The following is a 17,743-nucleotide window of genomic DNA, read 5'->3' as shown; positions in this document are numbered from 1 at the left end:
ACACATCACGATAAGTAGATTGAGTGTGGGCACTCTCAAGTTAACAGATATGATTATACTGCCTAATCTGTTACAGAGTATGTTGTTGCCAAGTAATGTAGAATAGATCCAAAGTAGTAATCCAGAATAGTTTTGAAGAGGCCATTAGAATAATAAACAAATCTGATTACCTTGAACATAATAACAAGCTAAGTGTTTAATATGTCCTATGAAGTCAAAATTGGGCACCATCATGTGGTGAAATTTGGAATTGCATCACATCCAATTTTGCCTGGGAACAAACAGATTAAATAAATCTTAGTTTTGAATAAGCCACTCCTTCTCAAACAAGTAAACTCTGCCCATTTCGCGCAGTAGATGTTCTGTTAATATCTAGTATTTATACAAAGTCATAATTTAAATTGCTTTCAACCTTCATTCATCGGTTCAACCAACATTACTCGCTCTTATTACCAACTTGTATTGATTTAACTAAGCGTTTAATACTTCCTATCAGGTCTCAAGGCAAGATTTGGCAAAATACAATTTCAGCAAATCCAATTTTGCCAGGGAACAAAAATAGATTAAATAAACTAAATAAGTCTTCTTCCCATTAAATAAATCAGAAAAGTCTGTCTTGTAACCAGTCCTCTTCAAACAAGTAAAGTCTGCCCATTTTGTGCCGTAGATTTTGTGTCTATGCCTAGTATTTAAACAAAATCATAATTTAAACGACTTCTTTCCTTCATTCACTTTGGAAATTTGGAATTGCAGCAAATCGAATTTTGCCAGGGAACAAAAATAGATCAATTAAACTAAATAAGTCTTCTTCCCATTAAATAAATTAAAAAAGCCTGTCTTGTAACCAGTCCTTTTCAAACAAGTAAAGTCTGCCCATTTTGTGCCGTCGATTTTGTGTTAATGCCTAGTATTTATACAAAATCATAATTTAAAGGACTTCATTCCTTCATTCACTTTGGAAATTTGGAATTGCAGCACATCAAATTTTGCCTGGGAAGAAAAGTAGATTAAATAAATTTAATAAGTCTTACTACTTCCCATTAAATAAATTAAATACGTCTTACTTGTTCCCACTCCTTTACAAAAAAGTAGTTTAAAACGAGGTCCCTTCACTCAACCTTTAACCCTATTTATTCACCTTCTAGGCTAAGTGTTAAAGGCTAAGTGTTAAAGGCTAAGTGTTAAAGGCTAAGTGTTAGAGGCTAAGTGCCAGAGGCTAGGCGCCAGAGGCGAGTTTTTGTGGGCTGAAGTTTTAGTGGGGTTAGTGTGAATACAATCCAAAAGAATACAACAGAATACAATACAATAGAATATAATACATAGATTAAATTCAATAGCTCTTACTACTTCCCATTAAATAAATTAAATACGTCTTACTTGTTCCCAATCCTTTTCAAAAAAGTAGTTTAAAACGAGGGCCCTTCACTCAACCTTTAACCTCAACCCCGCACGTCACATTGTGTTGTATCTGTGAATGTTGGTTGTGGCCAAATGATAGTTTTCTTTCATTCGTTTAGGTTCCACGGTGTTTGTTGGCTATGTTTTCCACTGTCAGAAGGATGAAAATACAAAGTACAACGCTTGGACGTGGGCGAAGACGTCACCGGTGAGTCCTTCCTTCCTATTTATTTACCTTCTAGATGCTAGAGGCTAAGTGTTAGAGGCTAAGTGTTAGAGGCTAAGTGTTAAACACAATACGAACAACACAACGATACTGCACTGAACAACACGATACCGCACTGAGAAACACGATACCGCACTGAACAACACGATACCGCACTGAACAACACCATGCCGCACTGAACACCATGCCACACTGAACAACACCATCCCGCACTGAACAACACCATGCCGCACTAAACAACACCATGCCGCACTGAACAACACCATGCCTCACTGAACGACACCATGCCGCACTGAAAGACACCATGCCGCACTGAACGACACCATGCCGCACTGAAAGACACCATCCCGCACTGAACACCATGCCGCACTGAACAACACCATCCTGCACTGAACAACACCATCCCGCACTGAACAACACCATGCCGCACTGAACAACATTATGCCGCACTGAACATTATGCCGCACTGAACAACACCATGCCGCACTGAACAACACCATGCCGCACTGAACAACATTATGCCGCACTGAACAACACCATGCCGCACTGAACAACACCATGCCGCACTGAACAACACCATGCCGCACTGAACAACATTATGCCGCACTGAACAACACCATGCCGCACTGAACAACACCATCCTGCACTGAACAACACCATTCCGCATTGAACACCATGCCGCACTGAACAACACCATCCCGCACTGAACAACACCATCCCGCACTGAACAACACCATGCCGCACTGAACAACATTATGCCGCACTGAACAACATTATGCCGCACTGAACAACACCATGCCGCACTGAACAACACCATGCCGCACTGAACAACACCATGCCGCACTGAACAACATTATAACGCACTGAACAACACCATCCCGCACTGAACAACACCATGCCGCACTAAACAACATTGTGCCGCACTGAACAACATTATGCCGAAATGAACAACACCATGCCGCACTGAACAACACCATGCCGCACTGAACAACACCATCCTGCACTGAACAACACCATCCCGCACTGAACAACACCATGCCGCACTGAACAACACCATGCCGCACTGAACAACACCATGCCGCAATGAACAACACCATCCCGCACTGAACAACATTATGCCGCACTGAACAACATTATGCCGCACTGAAAACACCATGCCGCACTGAACAACACCATGCCGCACTGAACAACACCATCCTGCACTGAACAACACCACCCCGCACTGAACAACACCATGCCGCACTGAACAACATTATGGCGCACTGAACAACATTATGCCGCACTGAACAACACCATGCCGCACTGAACAACACCATGCCGCACTGAACAACACCATGCCGCAATGAACAACACCATCCCGCACTGAACAACACCATGCCGCACTGAGCAACACCATGCCGCACTGAACTACACCATCCTGCACTGAACAACACCATGCCGCACTGAACAACACCATTCCGCACTGAACAACACCATGCCGCACTGAACAACATTACGCTGCACTGAACAACACCATGCCGCACTGAACAACACCATGCCGCACTGAACAACACCATGCCGCATTGAACAACACCATGCCGCATTGAACAACACCATGCCGCACTGAACAACACCATCCTGCACTGAACAACACCATGCCGCATTGAACAACACCATGCCGCACTGAACAACACCATCCTGCACTGAACAACACCATCCCGCACTGAACAACACCATCCCGCATTGAACAACACCATCCTGCACTGAACAACACCATGCCGCACTGAACAACACCATGCCGCACTGAACAACACCATTCCGCACTGAACAACACCATGCCGCACTGAACAACACCATCCTGCACTGAACAACACCATCCCGCACTGAACAACACCATGCCGCATTGAACAACACCATCCTGCACTGAACAACATCCTGCACTGAACAACACCATGCCGCACTGAACAACACCATGCCGCACTGAACAACACCATGCCGCACTGAACAACACCATGCCGCACTGAACAACATTATGCCGCACTGAACAACATTATGTCGCACTGAACAACACCATGCCGCACTGAACAACACCATGCCGCACTGAACAACATTATGCCGCACTGAAAAACACCATGCCGCACTGAACAACACCATCCCGCACTGAACAACACCATGCCGCATTGAACAACACCATGCCGCACTGAACAACACCATGCTGCACTGAACAACATTATGCTGCACTGAACAACACGATCCTTCATTGAACAACACCATGCCGCACTGAACAACACCATCCTGCACTGAACAACACCATCCTGCACTGAACAACACCACCCCGCACTGAACAACACGATCCCGCATTGAACACCATCCCGCACTGAACAACACCATGCCGCACTGAACAACACCATTCCGCACTGAACAACACCATGCCGCACTGAACAACACCATGCCGCACTGAACAACACCATGCCGCACTGAACAACACCATGCCGCACTGAACAACATTATGCCGCACTGAACAACACCATGCCGCACTGAACAACACCATCCCGCACTGAACAACACCATGCCGCATTGAACAACACCATGCCGCACTGAACAACACCATCCTGCACTGAACAACACCATCCCGCACTAAACAACACCATGCCGCACTGAACAACATTATGGCGCACTGAACAACACCATGCCGCACTGAACAACACCATGCCGCACTGAACAACACCATGCCGCACTGAACAACACCATGCCGCACTGAACAACACCATGCCGCACTGAACAACATTATGCCGCACTGAACAACACCATGCCGCACTGAACAACACCATGCCGCACTGAACAACACAATCCCGCATTGAACAACACCATCCTGCACTGAACAACACCATGCCGCACTGAACAACACCATGCCGCACTGAACAACACCATTCCGCACTGAACAACACCATGCCGCACTGAACGACACCATCCTGCACTGAACAACACCATCCCGCACTGAACAACACCATGCCGCATTAAACAACACCATGCCGCACTGAACAACACCATCCTGCACTGAACAACACCATGCCGCACTGAACAACACCATGCCGCACTGAACAACACCATGCCGCACTGAACAACATTATGCCGCACTGAACAACATTATGCCGCACTAAACAACATTATGTCGCACTGAACAACACCATGCTGCACTGAACAACATTATGCCGCACTGAACAACACGATCCCGCATTGAACAACACCATCCCGCAGTGAACAACACCATGCCGCATTGAACAACACCATGCCGCACTGAACAACACAATGCTGCACTGAACAACATTATGCTGCACTGAACAACACGATCCTGCATTGAACAACACCATGCCGCACTAAACAACACCATCCTGCACTGAACAACACCATGCCGCACTGAACAACACCATGCCGCACTGAACAACATTATGCCGCACTGAAAAACACCATGCCGCACTGAACAACACCATCCCGCACTGAACAACACCATGCCGCATTGAACAACACCATGCCGCACTGAACAACATTATGCTGCACTGAACAACACGATCCTGCATTGAACAACACCATGCCGCACTGAACAACACCATCCTGCACTGAACAACACCATCCTGCACTGAACAACACCACCCCGCACTGAACAACACGATCCCGCATTGAACAACACCATCCCGCACTGAACAACACCATGCCGCACTGAACAACACCATTCCGCACTGAACAACACCATGCCGCACTGAACAACACCATGCCGCACTGAACAACACCATGCCGCACTGAACAACACCATGCCGCACTGAACAACACCATGCCGCACTGAACAACATTATGCCGCACTGAACAACACCATGCCGCACTGAACAACACCATCCCGCACTGAACAACACCATGCCGCATTGAACAACACCATGCCGCACTGAACAACACCATCCTGCACTGAACAACACCATCCCGCACTAAACAACACCATGCCGCACTGAACAACATTATGGCGCACTGGACAACATTATGCCGCACTGAACAACACCATGCCGCACTGAACAACACCATGCCGCACTGAACAACACCATGCCGCACTGAACAACACCATGCCGCACTGAACAACATTATGCCGCACTGAACAACGCCATGCCTTACTGAACAACACCATGCCGCACTGAACAACACGATCCCGCATTGAACAACACCATCCTGCACTGAACAACACCATGCCGCACTGAACAACACCATGCCGCACTGAACAACACCATTCCGCACTGAACAACACCATGCCGCACTGAACAACACCATCCTGCACTGAACAACACCATCCCGCACTGAACAAGACCATGCGGCATTGAACAACACCATGCCGCACTGAACAACACCATCCTGCACTGAACAACACCATGCCGCACTGAACAACACCATGCCGCACTGAACAACACCATGCCGCACTGAACAACATTATGCCGCACTGAACAACATTATGCCGCACTAAACAACATTATGTCGCACTGAACAACACCATGCCGCACTGAACAACACCATGCTGCACTGAACAACATTATGCCGCACTGAACAACACGATCCCGCATTGAACAACACCATCCCGCAGTGAACAACACCATGCCGCATTGAACAACACCATGCCGCACTGAAAAACACCATGCTGCACTGAACAACATTATGCTGCACTGAACAACACGATCCTGCATTGAACAACACCATGCCGCACTGAACAACACCATCCTGCACTGAACAACACCTTTCCACACTGAACAACACCATGCCGCACTGAACAACATTATGCCGCACTGAACAACACCATGCCGCACTGAACAACACCATGCCGCACTGAACAACACCATGCCGCACTGAACAACACCATGCCGCAATGAACAACACCATCCCGCACTGAACAACACCATGCCGCATTGAACAACACCACCCCGCACTGAACAACACGATCCCGCATTGAACAACACCATCCCGGACTGAACAACACCATGCCGCACTGAACAACACCATTCCGCACTGAACAACACCATGCCGCACTGAACAACACCATGCCGCACTGAACAACACCATGCCGCACTGAACAACACCATGCCGCACTGAACAACATTATGCCGCACTGAACAACACCATGCCGCACTGAACAACACCATCCCGCACTGAACAACATAATGCCGCATTGAACAACACCATGCCGCACTGAACAACACCATCCTGCACTGAACAACACCATCCCGCACTGAACAACACCATGCCGCACTGAACAACATTATGGCGCACTGAACAACATTATGCCGCACTGAACAACACCATGCCGCACTGAACAACACCATGCCGCACTGAACAACACCATGCCGCACTGAACAACATTATGCCGCACTGAACAACATTATGCCGCACTGAACAACACCATGCCGCACTGAACAACACCATGCCGCACTGAACAAAACCATGCCGCACTGAACAACACGACGTCGCACTGAACAACACGACGCCGCACAGAACAACACGACGCCGCACAGAATAACACAATACCGCACAGAACAACACAATACCGCACAAACAGTTTTAGATAATATTACGTCGCAGTCATGTGACGCGGACATGACGTCAATAGGCGGAACTCACGGCAAAATTATAATCCGTGGGCGTGGCTTGCAACAGGAAGTAGGAAAGCGGCAGTTCTGGCAAACAAGACACAGCTGTTAGTAACACGATGACTAACAAGGCAAATATTTTTGTTTTCAGCTTGCAACTTGACCGTCTAGAGCGTACAAGGTAATTACAACTGTTTTTTTTTAGCCCTGAAAAGCGAGGGAGTGTGGCGTTTGGGAGGAATGTCGAACTCGGCGTCTGCTTCCAGCCACAGACGCCAAATTTCGACGATTATTTCGACTGGTCAACGGTTGTAAATTATTGCGTTGACTAAAAACTTTATTTAACTCTACTCTTAACTTTGCCGTTTCAGATATGCGGGTATTACACCGCGGAAATGACGTCAATAGGCTGAACTCTCGCCAAAATTCAAATCTGTGGGCGCAATGGCCTTGAGCGAGACACCGGATACAAACACGACGATTATCAACAGAAATATCTTTATTTTCCGCTTGCAAGTGGACCGTCTAGAGCGTACACGGTAAGTACAACTCATTGTGTTTAAAAAGATTTACGTTTGTGTAGTTTGCGTTGCGTTGTATCTGTGAATGTTGGTTGAGGCTAAATGTTAATGTTTAATTTCATTCCTTTAGGTTCCACGGTGTTTGTTGGCTGTATGTTTTCCACTGCAAGAAGAGGCTCGTATCATTGACCAGCAGGAGCTACAATGGTGAGTACCCCTTTCGTCTTCCATTTATGTTAAACACTTCCTATTTCATGTCTAACAGTACTCGATTTAACAAATAACCATAAATAAATACAGTGTGGGCAGTCACGTTAACATATGTGATTATCCTGCCTAATATGTTTATCACAAATATGTCACTAATCACTAATATGTTTATTTGTTTATCACAACACCTTTGGACCTTCAGCAATCGATTATTTCCCTTCATCTACATAGAGACAGAACGATGGTGTCTTAAACATCTCATTCATTTCACCAAATAACTTCACGCAGGTGGATAACGGCCGTCTCGGTCACGCTATGTTGCGTGATGCAGTTTTGAAGAACCAAATGCATTTATTCAATGAATAAGTCAAGCTAGTTCTATGTTTATGATGTTGTAAGTTACGGTACCGATTGAAGTTGAGTTCGAAGCCAGTGGAAAACAGCGCTGCGTTTGTGCTCTCCAGGTACAAATGTTGTGATCTCTGACTGACGACCGGGCGAGACTCGAGTAAGAGATGTCCAAACGAGCTCCGGCAGGGCGGGCCAAGGCGGAGCGAACGGACGCCCTTCAGGCCGCCAATGACGAGCTGAGAACCAAACTGATGGACGTCCAGTTAGAACTTCAGCAGGAGAAGAACAAGGTGAAAACCTCAACAGACAGACACTGCCTGCCTCCCTGCCTGCCTCCCTGCCTGCCTCCCTGCCTGCCTCCCTCCCTCCCTCCCAGTTTTCCCGATGTAGATTAGACATGCGTGTGCCATGACTGTGTCAGCCTACATCAACAAATGCACCGAGGACGTCAGCACCACTAAGAATATCATCACCCGGGGCAACCAACGACCCTGGATGACTGAGGAGGTACGTCAAACGCTACGAGCGCGGAACTCTGCCTTCAAGTCTGGCGACAAGGAGACACTGAGGACAGCGAGAGCCAACTTGAACCGTGCCATCAGGATAGCGAAGCGAGACCGCAGTCGAAAATTTCAGGATCGTTTCCACGACGTCAAAAACATCAGGAGTATGTGGCAAGGCATACGGGCGATTACAGACTACAACTCACCCTCCCCCCCCCCGGTGGGTGTAGTTGATGCTGACTTTCTAAATGGTCTAAATAACTTCTTTGGGAGGTTCGAGGCACTAAACGGCACTCCAGCAGTTAAAACTGTCCCCCATCAGGAAGAGGAGGTACTCTGCCTTGACTCCGCCGATGTGTTGAAGACCCTGAGGAGAGTCAACCCCTGTAAGGCCCCTGGCCCCGACAACATTCCTGGGCGTGTGTTCAGGGAATGTGCAAGTCATCTGGCTGGGGTCATCACAGACATTTTTAACACCTCGCTGGGCCAAGCCACAGTGCCGGCGTGCTTTAAGACTGCCTCCATCATTCCGGTGCCGAAGAAACCTCAAATCACCTCATTTAATGATTACCGGCCTGTTGCACTGACTCCGGTTATGATGAAGTGCTTCGAAAGGCTGCTTAAAGGTCACATCGTTTCCAGACTCCCCCTATTATTTGACCCGTTCCAGTTTGCCGACCGGCAAAACCGCTCCACTCAGGACGCCATCTCCTCCGTTCTTCACCTGAGCCTGGCTCACCTGGAGGAGAAGAACACCCATGTGCGGAGGCTGTTCCTGGACTTCAGCTCAGCGTTTAACACCATCATCCCACAGCATCTGGTAGGAAAATTGGAACACCTGGGCTTCAACACCCCCCTTCGCAACTGGCTGCTAGACTTCCTCACCAACAGACCTCAGTCAGTCCGGGTCGGACAGAACACCTCTGATGTCATCACCCTCAGCACAGGCTCCCTTCAGGGCTGCGTCCTGAGCCCCCTGCTGTGCACCCTGATGACACACGACTGCGTCCTCAGGTTCACCACCAATCACATCGTGAAGTCAGCAGACGACACAACGGTGGTGGGGCTCATCAGAGACAACAACGACCTGGACTACAGAGAGGAGGTGGAGCAGCTGGTGGGCTGGTGCAGAGAAAACAGCCTGATCCTGAATGAGGAGAAGATGAAGGAGATCATCGTCGACTTCAGGAAAAAACAGCCTCACCACGCTCCACTGATCATCAACAGCTCAGCTGTGGAGGTGGTCAGCACCACCAAATTCCTGGGGGTCCACATCACAGAAGACCTCACCTGGACTATGAACACTACGGCACTGGTCAAGAGGGCACAGAAGCGCTTGTACTTCCTGCGGAGGATGAGGAGAGCCCACCTGCCCCCACCCATCATGAGGACGTTCTACAGGAGCACCATAGAGAGCATTCTGACAAGCTGTCTCTCTGTGTGGTGTGGAGGCTGCACCGCCTCCGATTGGAAGAACGTGAGGAGAGTGGTGAGGACAGCAGAGAGGATCATAGGGGCTCCTCTTCCCTCCATTCAGGACATTTCATCTCAGCGCTGCATGTCCCGTGCCCGTAACATCATCAATGACCCATCACACCCCCACCATGGACTGTTCTCCCTGCTGCCCTCTGGGAAGAGGTTTGCAGCATCCGCTGCAGGTCCACCAGGTTCTGCAACAGCTTTTTCCCTGCTGTCATCAGACTGTTGAACACTAGAACTGTTGAGCTCTAAACTGAACTCTGCATCACACATTCACAGAACTGTACTTTATGACACTACGGACCTCTATCTTGCACTATCTCGCACTACCAACTTTACTGAACTTGTATAAACCCTTTAAATAGAAGTTTAATACATGGTTTAGCATTCCTCTGCACACTCTTGAATACTGTTTTGCCTACTTGCACTATTGCATAATTATCACTGCTGCACTTTATACTTATTTTTAATATATATATATATATATATATAGTATATATGTATATATATATATTTTCATAGGATATGTTACTTCTATTCAACTGCAATATCACTACTTTGTTGTAAGACGTATGCAACGGAATTTCGTTTTGTATGCACCATGTGCAGACAAGATGACAATAAAGTTTGTCTAAGTCTAAGTCATGTCAGGTCAGCTGTCTGGAGAGAGAGAGAAGTCAGGACCTGCGGGCGGAGCACCACCGTGCCACCGCCGCCATGACGGAACTCAAAAGCAAACTCCATGAGGAGAAGCAGAAAGAGTTAGCCATTACCAGGGAGACATTACTGCGGCAGCATGAAATGGAGCTGATGAGAGTGATCAAAATCAAAGATGGAGAGATCCAGCGACTGAATGCCTTGGTCCTCAGCCTGAGGGACGGCTCCATGGACAAGGTGATCCGCTCTATCCGTGTCTGACTATCCGCACGCCACGTCGGGCTTCGATGCGGCCGCTACCGTATTGTGTAGCTTGTCCCCAGTAAGCGTCGCGGCGCTCCGTTGCGGTCTCAACGGCCCGGTGTGGCGCAATGTCTGCTCAGGTGAGGAGGGGGGGCGCTTTGCTGGCGGAGGTGGAGGAGACGCGGCGGTGTCGGGAGACCGAGCGGTGTCGCCTCCACCAGGAGCGCGGAAGAAGCCCTGGCAGCGGCCCAGCAGGCCTGGCAGTCCCGAGCGGCCGAGCTCCGATCGGCTCATCACCAGCATCGGGAGGAGCTGAGCCGAACCAAGAGAGACTGCGAGAGGGAGATCCGCCGACTGGTAGGACTGATCAGATGCGCGGTGCGTGGCTATGTTCCCAATTTCGTTGTATACCTGCAGTGCAATGACACCTAAGGCATTCTATTCTATTCTATTTCACAAGAAGAAAATGTCCGGTTGCTCGCTTCGCTTTTGTCACAGCAAAGGTGTTCTAGTCGATTCAAGAAAAAAATTGGCCGGTTGCTCTCTTTGTTTTTGTCACAATTCTGGCAAATGAGTTTGCCCGCCTGCCTGAGCGCTCCCCGTTTGTACATCCAGACGGATGAGATCAAGCTGAAAGACAGAGCGGTTAGTGTTTTGGATGAAGCCCTGGGGCCGGCCACGTCCACCGCCTTCAGCTGCAGACTCAGGCTGCCGAGCAGCAGATCGCTGCCCTGAGGGATTCCCAAAGGGCGGGCCTAAACTACCCTGGAAGTGGGGTCAACGCCGCTACTAGCAATCCTCTTCATTGCGTAAGCCACCTCATCACACACTTGCAGTACGCATGACTTAGTTCGTTGCTGGAGGAAGGTAGCACAAAAACAGTTTTGAACTTTGAACGAGTGCTTGTGTGTGTGTGTGTTGCGGGGCGTTTTCAGTCTCAGGAGGATCGGGACACGCGACGGTTTCATCTGAAAATCGCTGAGCTCAGCGCAGTCATCAGGAAACTGGAGGATCGAAACGCCCTGCTTTCTGAAGAGCGCAATGAACTGGTAATTTATTGACGGCACGCTTGAAGGTTTGCGCTACGTTTGATGCGCGCCATCCAGCGAGGCACCCATTGCGCTTGCTTATTAGTTGAGCGGCGCGGCGAGTCGGTTGCCTGGTAGATGTCTTTTATTGGGAGCCAAAGCCACGATTCCGTTCAAACCGATGCAAAAGGAATGGATACGTTCTGGCCCGCGTGTTGTGCGTCTTTCACATCCCGCACTTCATGCTTGCAGCTAAAGCGACTGAGAGAAACAGAAAGCCAGTTTCTGCCACTCCTGTACAAAAACAAACGCCTGAGCAGGAAGAATGAAGAACTCTCGCTGGTGCTGTGTCGCCTTGAAAACAAAGTGCGCTTTGTCACCCAGGAGAACGAGGAGATGGCAAGCTTGGTAAGTCGACGCGGACAACGGCGGCGTGCCAACAGAGTCCACTGCATTTGTGTTCCACAGAGAAGGCCTAGTTCGCTCAATGACCTGGACCGCGGTTGCGGCCAGCAGGACGGTGAAATGGAGTTCCTTCAAGTTGTGGAGCAGCGGCACATCATCGACGACTTGTCCAAGGTCTTCAGGCAGGCGACTCGGTGCACGTACGGCAGCGCCGCGCTCGCTCGCTGTCGCCAGGAAACCTTTTCCGTCCAAAGCTTGGCCGGCGGCCGCCATCCAAAAAATTGGCCCCTTAAATTCCGACCTTTCAAGCAGGAGCATTGTGCGCACGCGTTTGAACACGCTTTAGACTTGTTTTGCCGTTTTCAGCAGCTCAAAGCTCCCGTTTTGTCAGCGCCTTTGCCACTCGCTGTGCGCTGAAAACGACGGACTTGCCCGGCTGCTCAGCCCGTCAACCATGAGCCGCGAGCGCGACGTCATTGTCCGTAGGCAGCTAGTGGCAAAATGCACCCTGTTAGAGTTGCGCTCGCTCCAACTTATTTTGCAAGAACCACACGGGAGACAAGTAAGTTCTTTTGGACACCTGCAGGTGGAGACTCCATCCGTTGTACGAATGAAGTCTGACTCTCGGCTCCTGCACGAGCATTTTAATTAAGAGAAACAGGGTGGGTGTAAGAGTGGATTGAATAGAGGAAGCCCTTGACCTCTAGTCAAAACATAGCAAGGGGTGTTTTACGACTTTGTGTAGGAAGGGATAAGCGATAGGGATAAATAAGGGATAAATAATATTATTTATTACAGGTCGCAGTCAAAGTCAAAGCAACACAATGATACGATAAAGATAATCTGGAAAACCCTGACACACCCTGTAGTTGTCACTTTTGGAAAAGACGAGCGTCCCTCCAATCATCGCCGGTGACGTGTTTTTCAGGCTCTGGAGACAGGAGCTCATGTCAGAAATGTCATTGTGAGTCGCGTTTGTTTCTGCGCCGGAGCCGTTCGTTCCCTTTGCATCCAAAGAATCTCAAAGGCGGATTATTTGTGTCGACAGGAGAGAGATTTGCTGCTACGATACCGACGTCGAGAATCTCTGAGGAGGAACAAAGCGTGAGGTCCTGCAAGGTGAGTCTGTTTGTTTGCGGCTGCTTGGTGTTGCGCAAGATGAAATGGCCTTTTTCTCGCTATCGTTCCTCTCGTCGATTCATCGTGAGGTGTCGCTTCAGTTTGTTCAGAGAGATGTTTGCTTCCGCGCCCGCAGGTCATCGAAACATTTTACGGCTACGACGAAGACGTGTTGGTGGACTCGGACGGATCGTCCTTGTCTTTTCACACCGACAGAACCCCCGACACGGAACCCGAAGAGGTAGCCCGCCATTTCTGCCAGCGTATTGGCACCAAACATTCCTCTTCAGCCTGGAATCGGACTCGTCTTTGCGTCGCGGGTGCTTTGTCGCCGGTCTGACTGATTCTGGTACTAGTGCTGTGTTGCATTGGTGTGTGCATGAAGAGGCGGAGCTTCGCTACCGCCAGCTGACGCAAGAATATCAAGCGCTGCAACGAGCCTACGCTCTGCTAGCCCAGACCAGCGAAAGGGGACTACGACGCCGAGAAGGAGATCAAGGTGGCGCCCCTTCCCGCAACCCCCGGCCGGGTCGCAGCCTCCCCGTTCTCACCCAGCCTCGGGTGTTCTCTGGTCTGAAAGGAGGAGGAGGAGCCTCCCTCCTCCTCCTTTCAGACCAGAGAAAAGCTGATGGTAGAAATGGGTCACTATCAAAGCAGAGTAGCAGATCTGGAGTCAGCGCTGAAGCAACAAGGACAGGTAAGCTCATCAATGAGCACACCTTTTTCTCAGACAAAATAGCTACATTCTTCAGTCACTCATCCGTCTGGCATTACTGGACCAACCCCCCCCCCCCCCCCCCCCCGAACGTGGCTGGGAAAATGCGGAGAAAAGCAAATGTCATTTTCCAGTCAACCAAAGAATTTGTGGATGAAAATGACACAACATTCCAAAGCTGTCCACGCGTTTGTCTCTTCTAGAATGTCAAGTGGGTGGAGGAGAAGCAGCTGCTGCGTCAGAGCAATCAGCAGTTGGCCGAAAAGGTGACGGAAAGAAAGGCGCTGGGCGGAGTCGCTTGGCGTCACACCTGTCGGGAAGCCCCGCAGATGAGGTCTGACTGTCTTTTCAGGTCAGGCGGATGGAGGCGGAAGAAGCGCGTCTGAAAGAGCACATCCAGGATATCCGAGACCAAAACGAACTGCTTGAGTTCCGCATCCTGGAGCTGGAGGTGGGAAGACTCGCACAAGCGTGTTGAGGCCAGAGATGTGACGGACGGACGGACGGACGGACGGACGGATGCATGCCTCTGCCTTTCAGGAGAGGGAGTGGCACTCCCCCGTCTTGAAGTTTCTGCAAGTCCGTTTCCCAGACGGCCTCAGCCCTTTGCAGATCTACTGCGAGGCCGAGGGCGTGAGCGTACGTAAGGCGTCCCTCGCAACCCTAACCTTAACCCGAGGTCCCAGAACACCTTACATTGCTCCTTGCGCCTTTCCCCCGGACATCGTCATCAGTGATCTGATGAAGAAGCTGGACATCCTGGGCTATAACGCCGTAAGTGTATGTCGAACTCTATATGTTCGCACTCCACGAGACTCGGCGGCTCAAATGTGACTTTTGGAAGGCTTTGCGCTGAAAGAAGCTTGTTGACGCTGTGCCTTTGGGCTCTTGCAGAATCTCACCAACGAGGAGCAGGTGGTCGTGATTCACGCCAGGACCCTTCTCACCCTAGCCGAGAAGGTAACGCGCACGTCCACGCACGCTCTCGCATTCTGCTTATGTGACAGCAGCCTTTCCTCAGTGGTTAGAATACATCAAAGTGACCAAGTCAGCACTTCAACAGAAGATGTTGGACATTGAAAGTGAGAAGGTAGACAGACACGCGACATCAGCCAAGGGGAACTCCGGCAATGTGCCCCAACAATTCTGACCTTGAGCTGTGCTAGGATATGTTCTGCAAGCAGAAGGGCTACCTGGATGAAGAGTTGGACTTCAGGAAGTGTTCCATGGACCAGGCTCATAAGGTAAGCCGCCCTCAAATCTCCCGCCGGACCACTGATGGACGAGGATTGCGGCCCAGAGGATCCTGGAGCTGGAGGCCATGTTGTACGAGGCGCTACCGCAGCGGGACTGCCCCGCCACGGACGGCGAAAAAGCCAGCCACGCTGGCGTGAATGACGTGCTGACGGCGGATCAGAGAGAAGAGCTTAGGAGCGCCGTGGACCAATGGAAGCGAGCCCTGATGTGCGAGTTGAGGGAGCGCGACGCTTGCATCCTCCAAGAGAGAATGGATCTGCTGCACAGCGCGCAACAGGTAAGGGCCCAAAGCCAGCCCGGCACTTACTTGCACGCTTACTGGCTTTTGAATGCCACTTTCCATTTGTCCGTCCTAGAGGAACAAAGAGCTGAAAGAATTCATCGAAGCTCAGAAGAGACAAATCAAACAATTGGAGGAGAAGTTTCTGTTTCTCTTTCTATTCTTCTCCTTGGCCTTCATTCTGTGGCCCTAACACCAGCTGGTGAGTGAGCTCCAGCGGCACCGCACTCGACACCTCCGATACACTGCCAGCCGGTCTCAGACGTTGGCAGATGCTCCGATGCCAACGTATACCCCCCGCCACGGTGACAGAGGCACCGCGTCACACCGGCGCTCATCCAATCAGAAGGCAGGAAAAGCAAATTCACATGCAGGGCACTTTTGAACCAGAAGAGAGCGCCACAAAAAACGGTTGTTGCCCCAAACGCGCACTAAAAAGGGTCAGAATAACAAGAGTCCCACTGGCCAGCCGGGGCCACCCGTCCAGCTGTTTCTTCAGGGGGGAAAAAAATTGGAGTCACCGGTGAGTACATTTTGCATTTAGCTCTGCTTTTCTGCTTCTGTCTTCAAGTGTGTGGCATCCTGCGATCAAAGAGTCAGCCAACCCCAAAGCGGTTGACCTCAACGTCCCACCACCATGCCTACCAGAGCAGGTGACGTGATGCTTTGGACATCCTTCCGTCTCAGATGCCCAAAAGTACTCTTTGCCACATCTGCGGCAATACGGTGTCTTTTCAAAGGTGCAAATAAATCCAGCGTGGGCGGAACACGCACGTCTTCGGTTTTTCCCGCTTTGTTTGTGTGACAGCTGTTGTGAAAATTTTATACAAATAAAGTTGTATAGTACAGGTTTGGCCAAGCCGCAACTCCCGAACCGCATGCGGCTCTTTTATGTTCATATCAACATTTGTGTGTGTGTGTGTGTGTGTGTGTGGGGGGGGGGGTTGTGCGTGTTGGCTTCACTTGAGTTCAATTTGGTATTTTGGTCAAAAGCGCATGTGGTGAAATTCCACAAAGTAGGATGGGCAAACACATTTCTTTAAACTATGAGTGTCAATTGGGCTCTCGAAATGGCAGGGAAAAGATGCACAGCAAAACGAAAATACGTAGATGAACACAGGACGTTTTAATCAGAGTGGGAAAGTTTCTATTTTTTGTTGAACGTGATGGCAAACCATTCTGCCTGATATGTCAGACCTCAGCGCATTTCAAAGATTCAAATCTTCAGCGCCATGCACTTCAGCTCACTCCATGCTAACATTGATCAGGCGTCGAACCCGCATCATCATGCTTAAGAGGTGGCCATGCTAACCAGTGCGCCATTATGTCAACGCATAATAACTAAGTCTACTGGTCAAAACAGCGGTTACTATATGACGTCGCTACGTCGTGGTCACGTGACGCAGACAAGACGTCAATGGACGTGGGCAGAGTTAACTTGTTTAAAAGGGAGTAGGCAGAAGAAATATTTAATTTATTTAAATCTATTTTGAGTGCACACCATTATGCCAATGCATAACAACTGTAAATCTACTAAACAAAACAGCGGTTGCTATATGACATCTGCCACGTCGTGGTCACGTGACATACGTGACGTCGATGGGCGTAACTTTCGCCGGAATTCAAATCCGCGGGGAGAGTTAACTTGTTTAAAAGAGAGTGGGCAGAAGAATTATTTAATTTATTTAAATCTATTTGGTGTGTGCGCCATTATGTCAATGCATAACAACTGTAAGTCTACTAAACAAAACAGCGGT

At 49.6% G+C, this 17,743-nt stretch overlaps 1 protein-coding gene and 2 long non-coding RNA genes across 3 annotated transcripts; all 3 read left to right on the top strand.

Moving 5' to 3' along the window:
• The first annotated feature begins 11,094 nt into the window (after positions 1-11,094).
• On the top strand, positions 11,095-12,231 carry LOC148390213 (uncharacterized). Its single transcript, XR_015861460.1, has 3 exons — positions 11,095-11,539; positions 11,798-11,991; positions 12,118-12,231. It is a non-coding gene; the product is annotated as an uncharacterized LOC148390213 (long non-coding RNA).
• Positions 12,232-12,397: 166 nt separating this feature from the next.
• LOC148390212 (uncharacterized) lies at positions 12,398-14,010 on the top strand. Its single transcript, XR_015861459.1, has 3 exons — positions 12,398-13,579; positions 13,664-13,734; positions 13,871-14,010. It is a non-coding gene; the product is annotated as an uncharacterized LOC148390212 (long non-coding RNA).
• A 121-nt stretch (positions 14,011-14,131) lies between these two features.
• Positions 14,132-15,477, top strand: LOC148390211 (janus kinase and microtubule-interacting protein 3-like). Its single transcript, XM_088389617.1, has 6 exons — positions 14,132-14,431; positions 14,653-14,715; positions 14,802-14,900; positions 14,990-15,223; positions 15,344-15,409; positions 15,457-15,477. Exons 1-6 carry the CDS (start codon positions 14,363-14,365, stop codon positions 15,475-15,477), a joined length of 552 nt encoding a protein of 183 aa, XP_088245743.1. The 5' UTR covers positions 14,132-14,362.
• Positions 15,478-17,743: the final 2,266 nt, after the last annotated feature.

The sequence above is a fragment of the Syngnathus floridae genome, chromosome 11 (genome assembly GCF_059516105.1).
Source record: "Syngnathus floridae isolate MCC-2025c chromosome 11, RoL_Sflo_1.0, whole genome shotgun sequence".
Classification (NCBI taxonomy): Eukaryota; Metazoa; Chordata; class Actinopteri; order Syngnathiformes; family Syngnathidae; genus Syngnathus; species Syngnathus floridae.
This window is presented reverse-complemented; position numbering and strand designations above follow the sequence as displayed.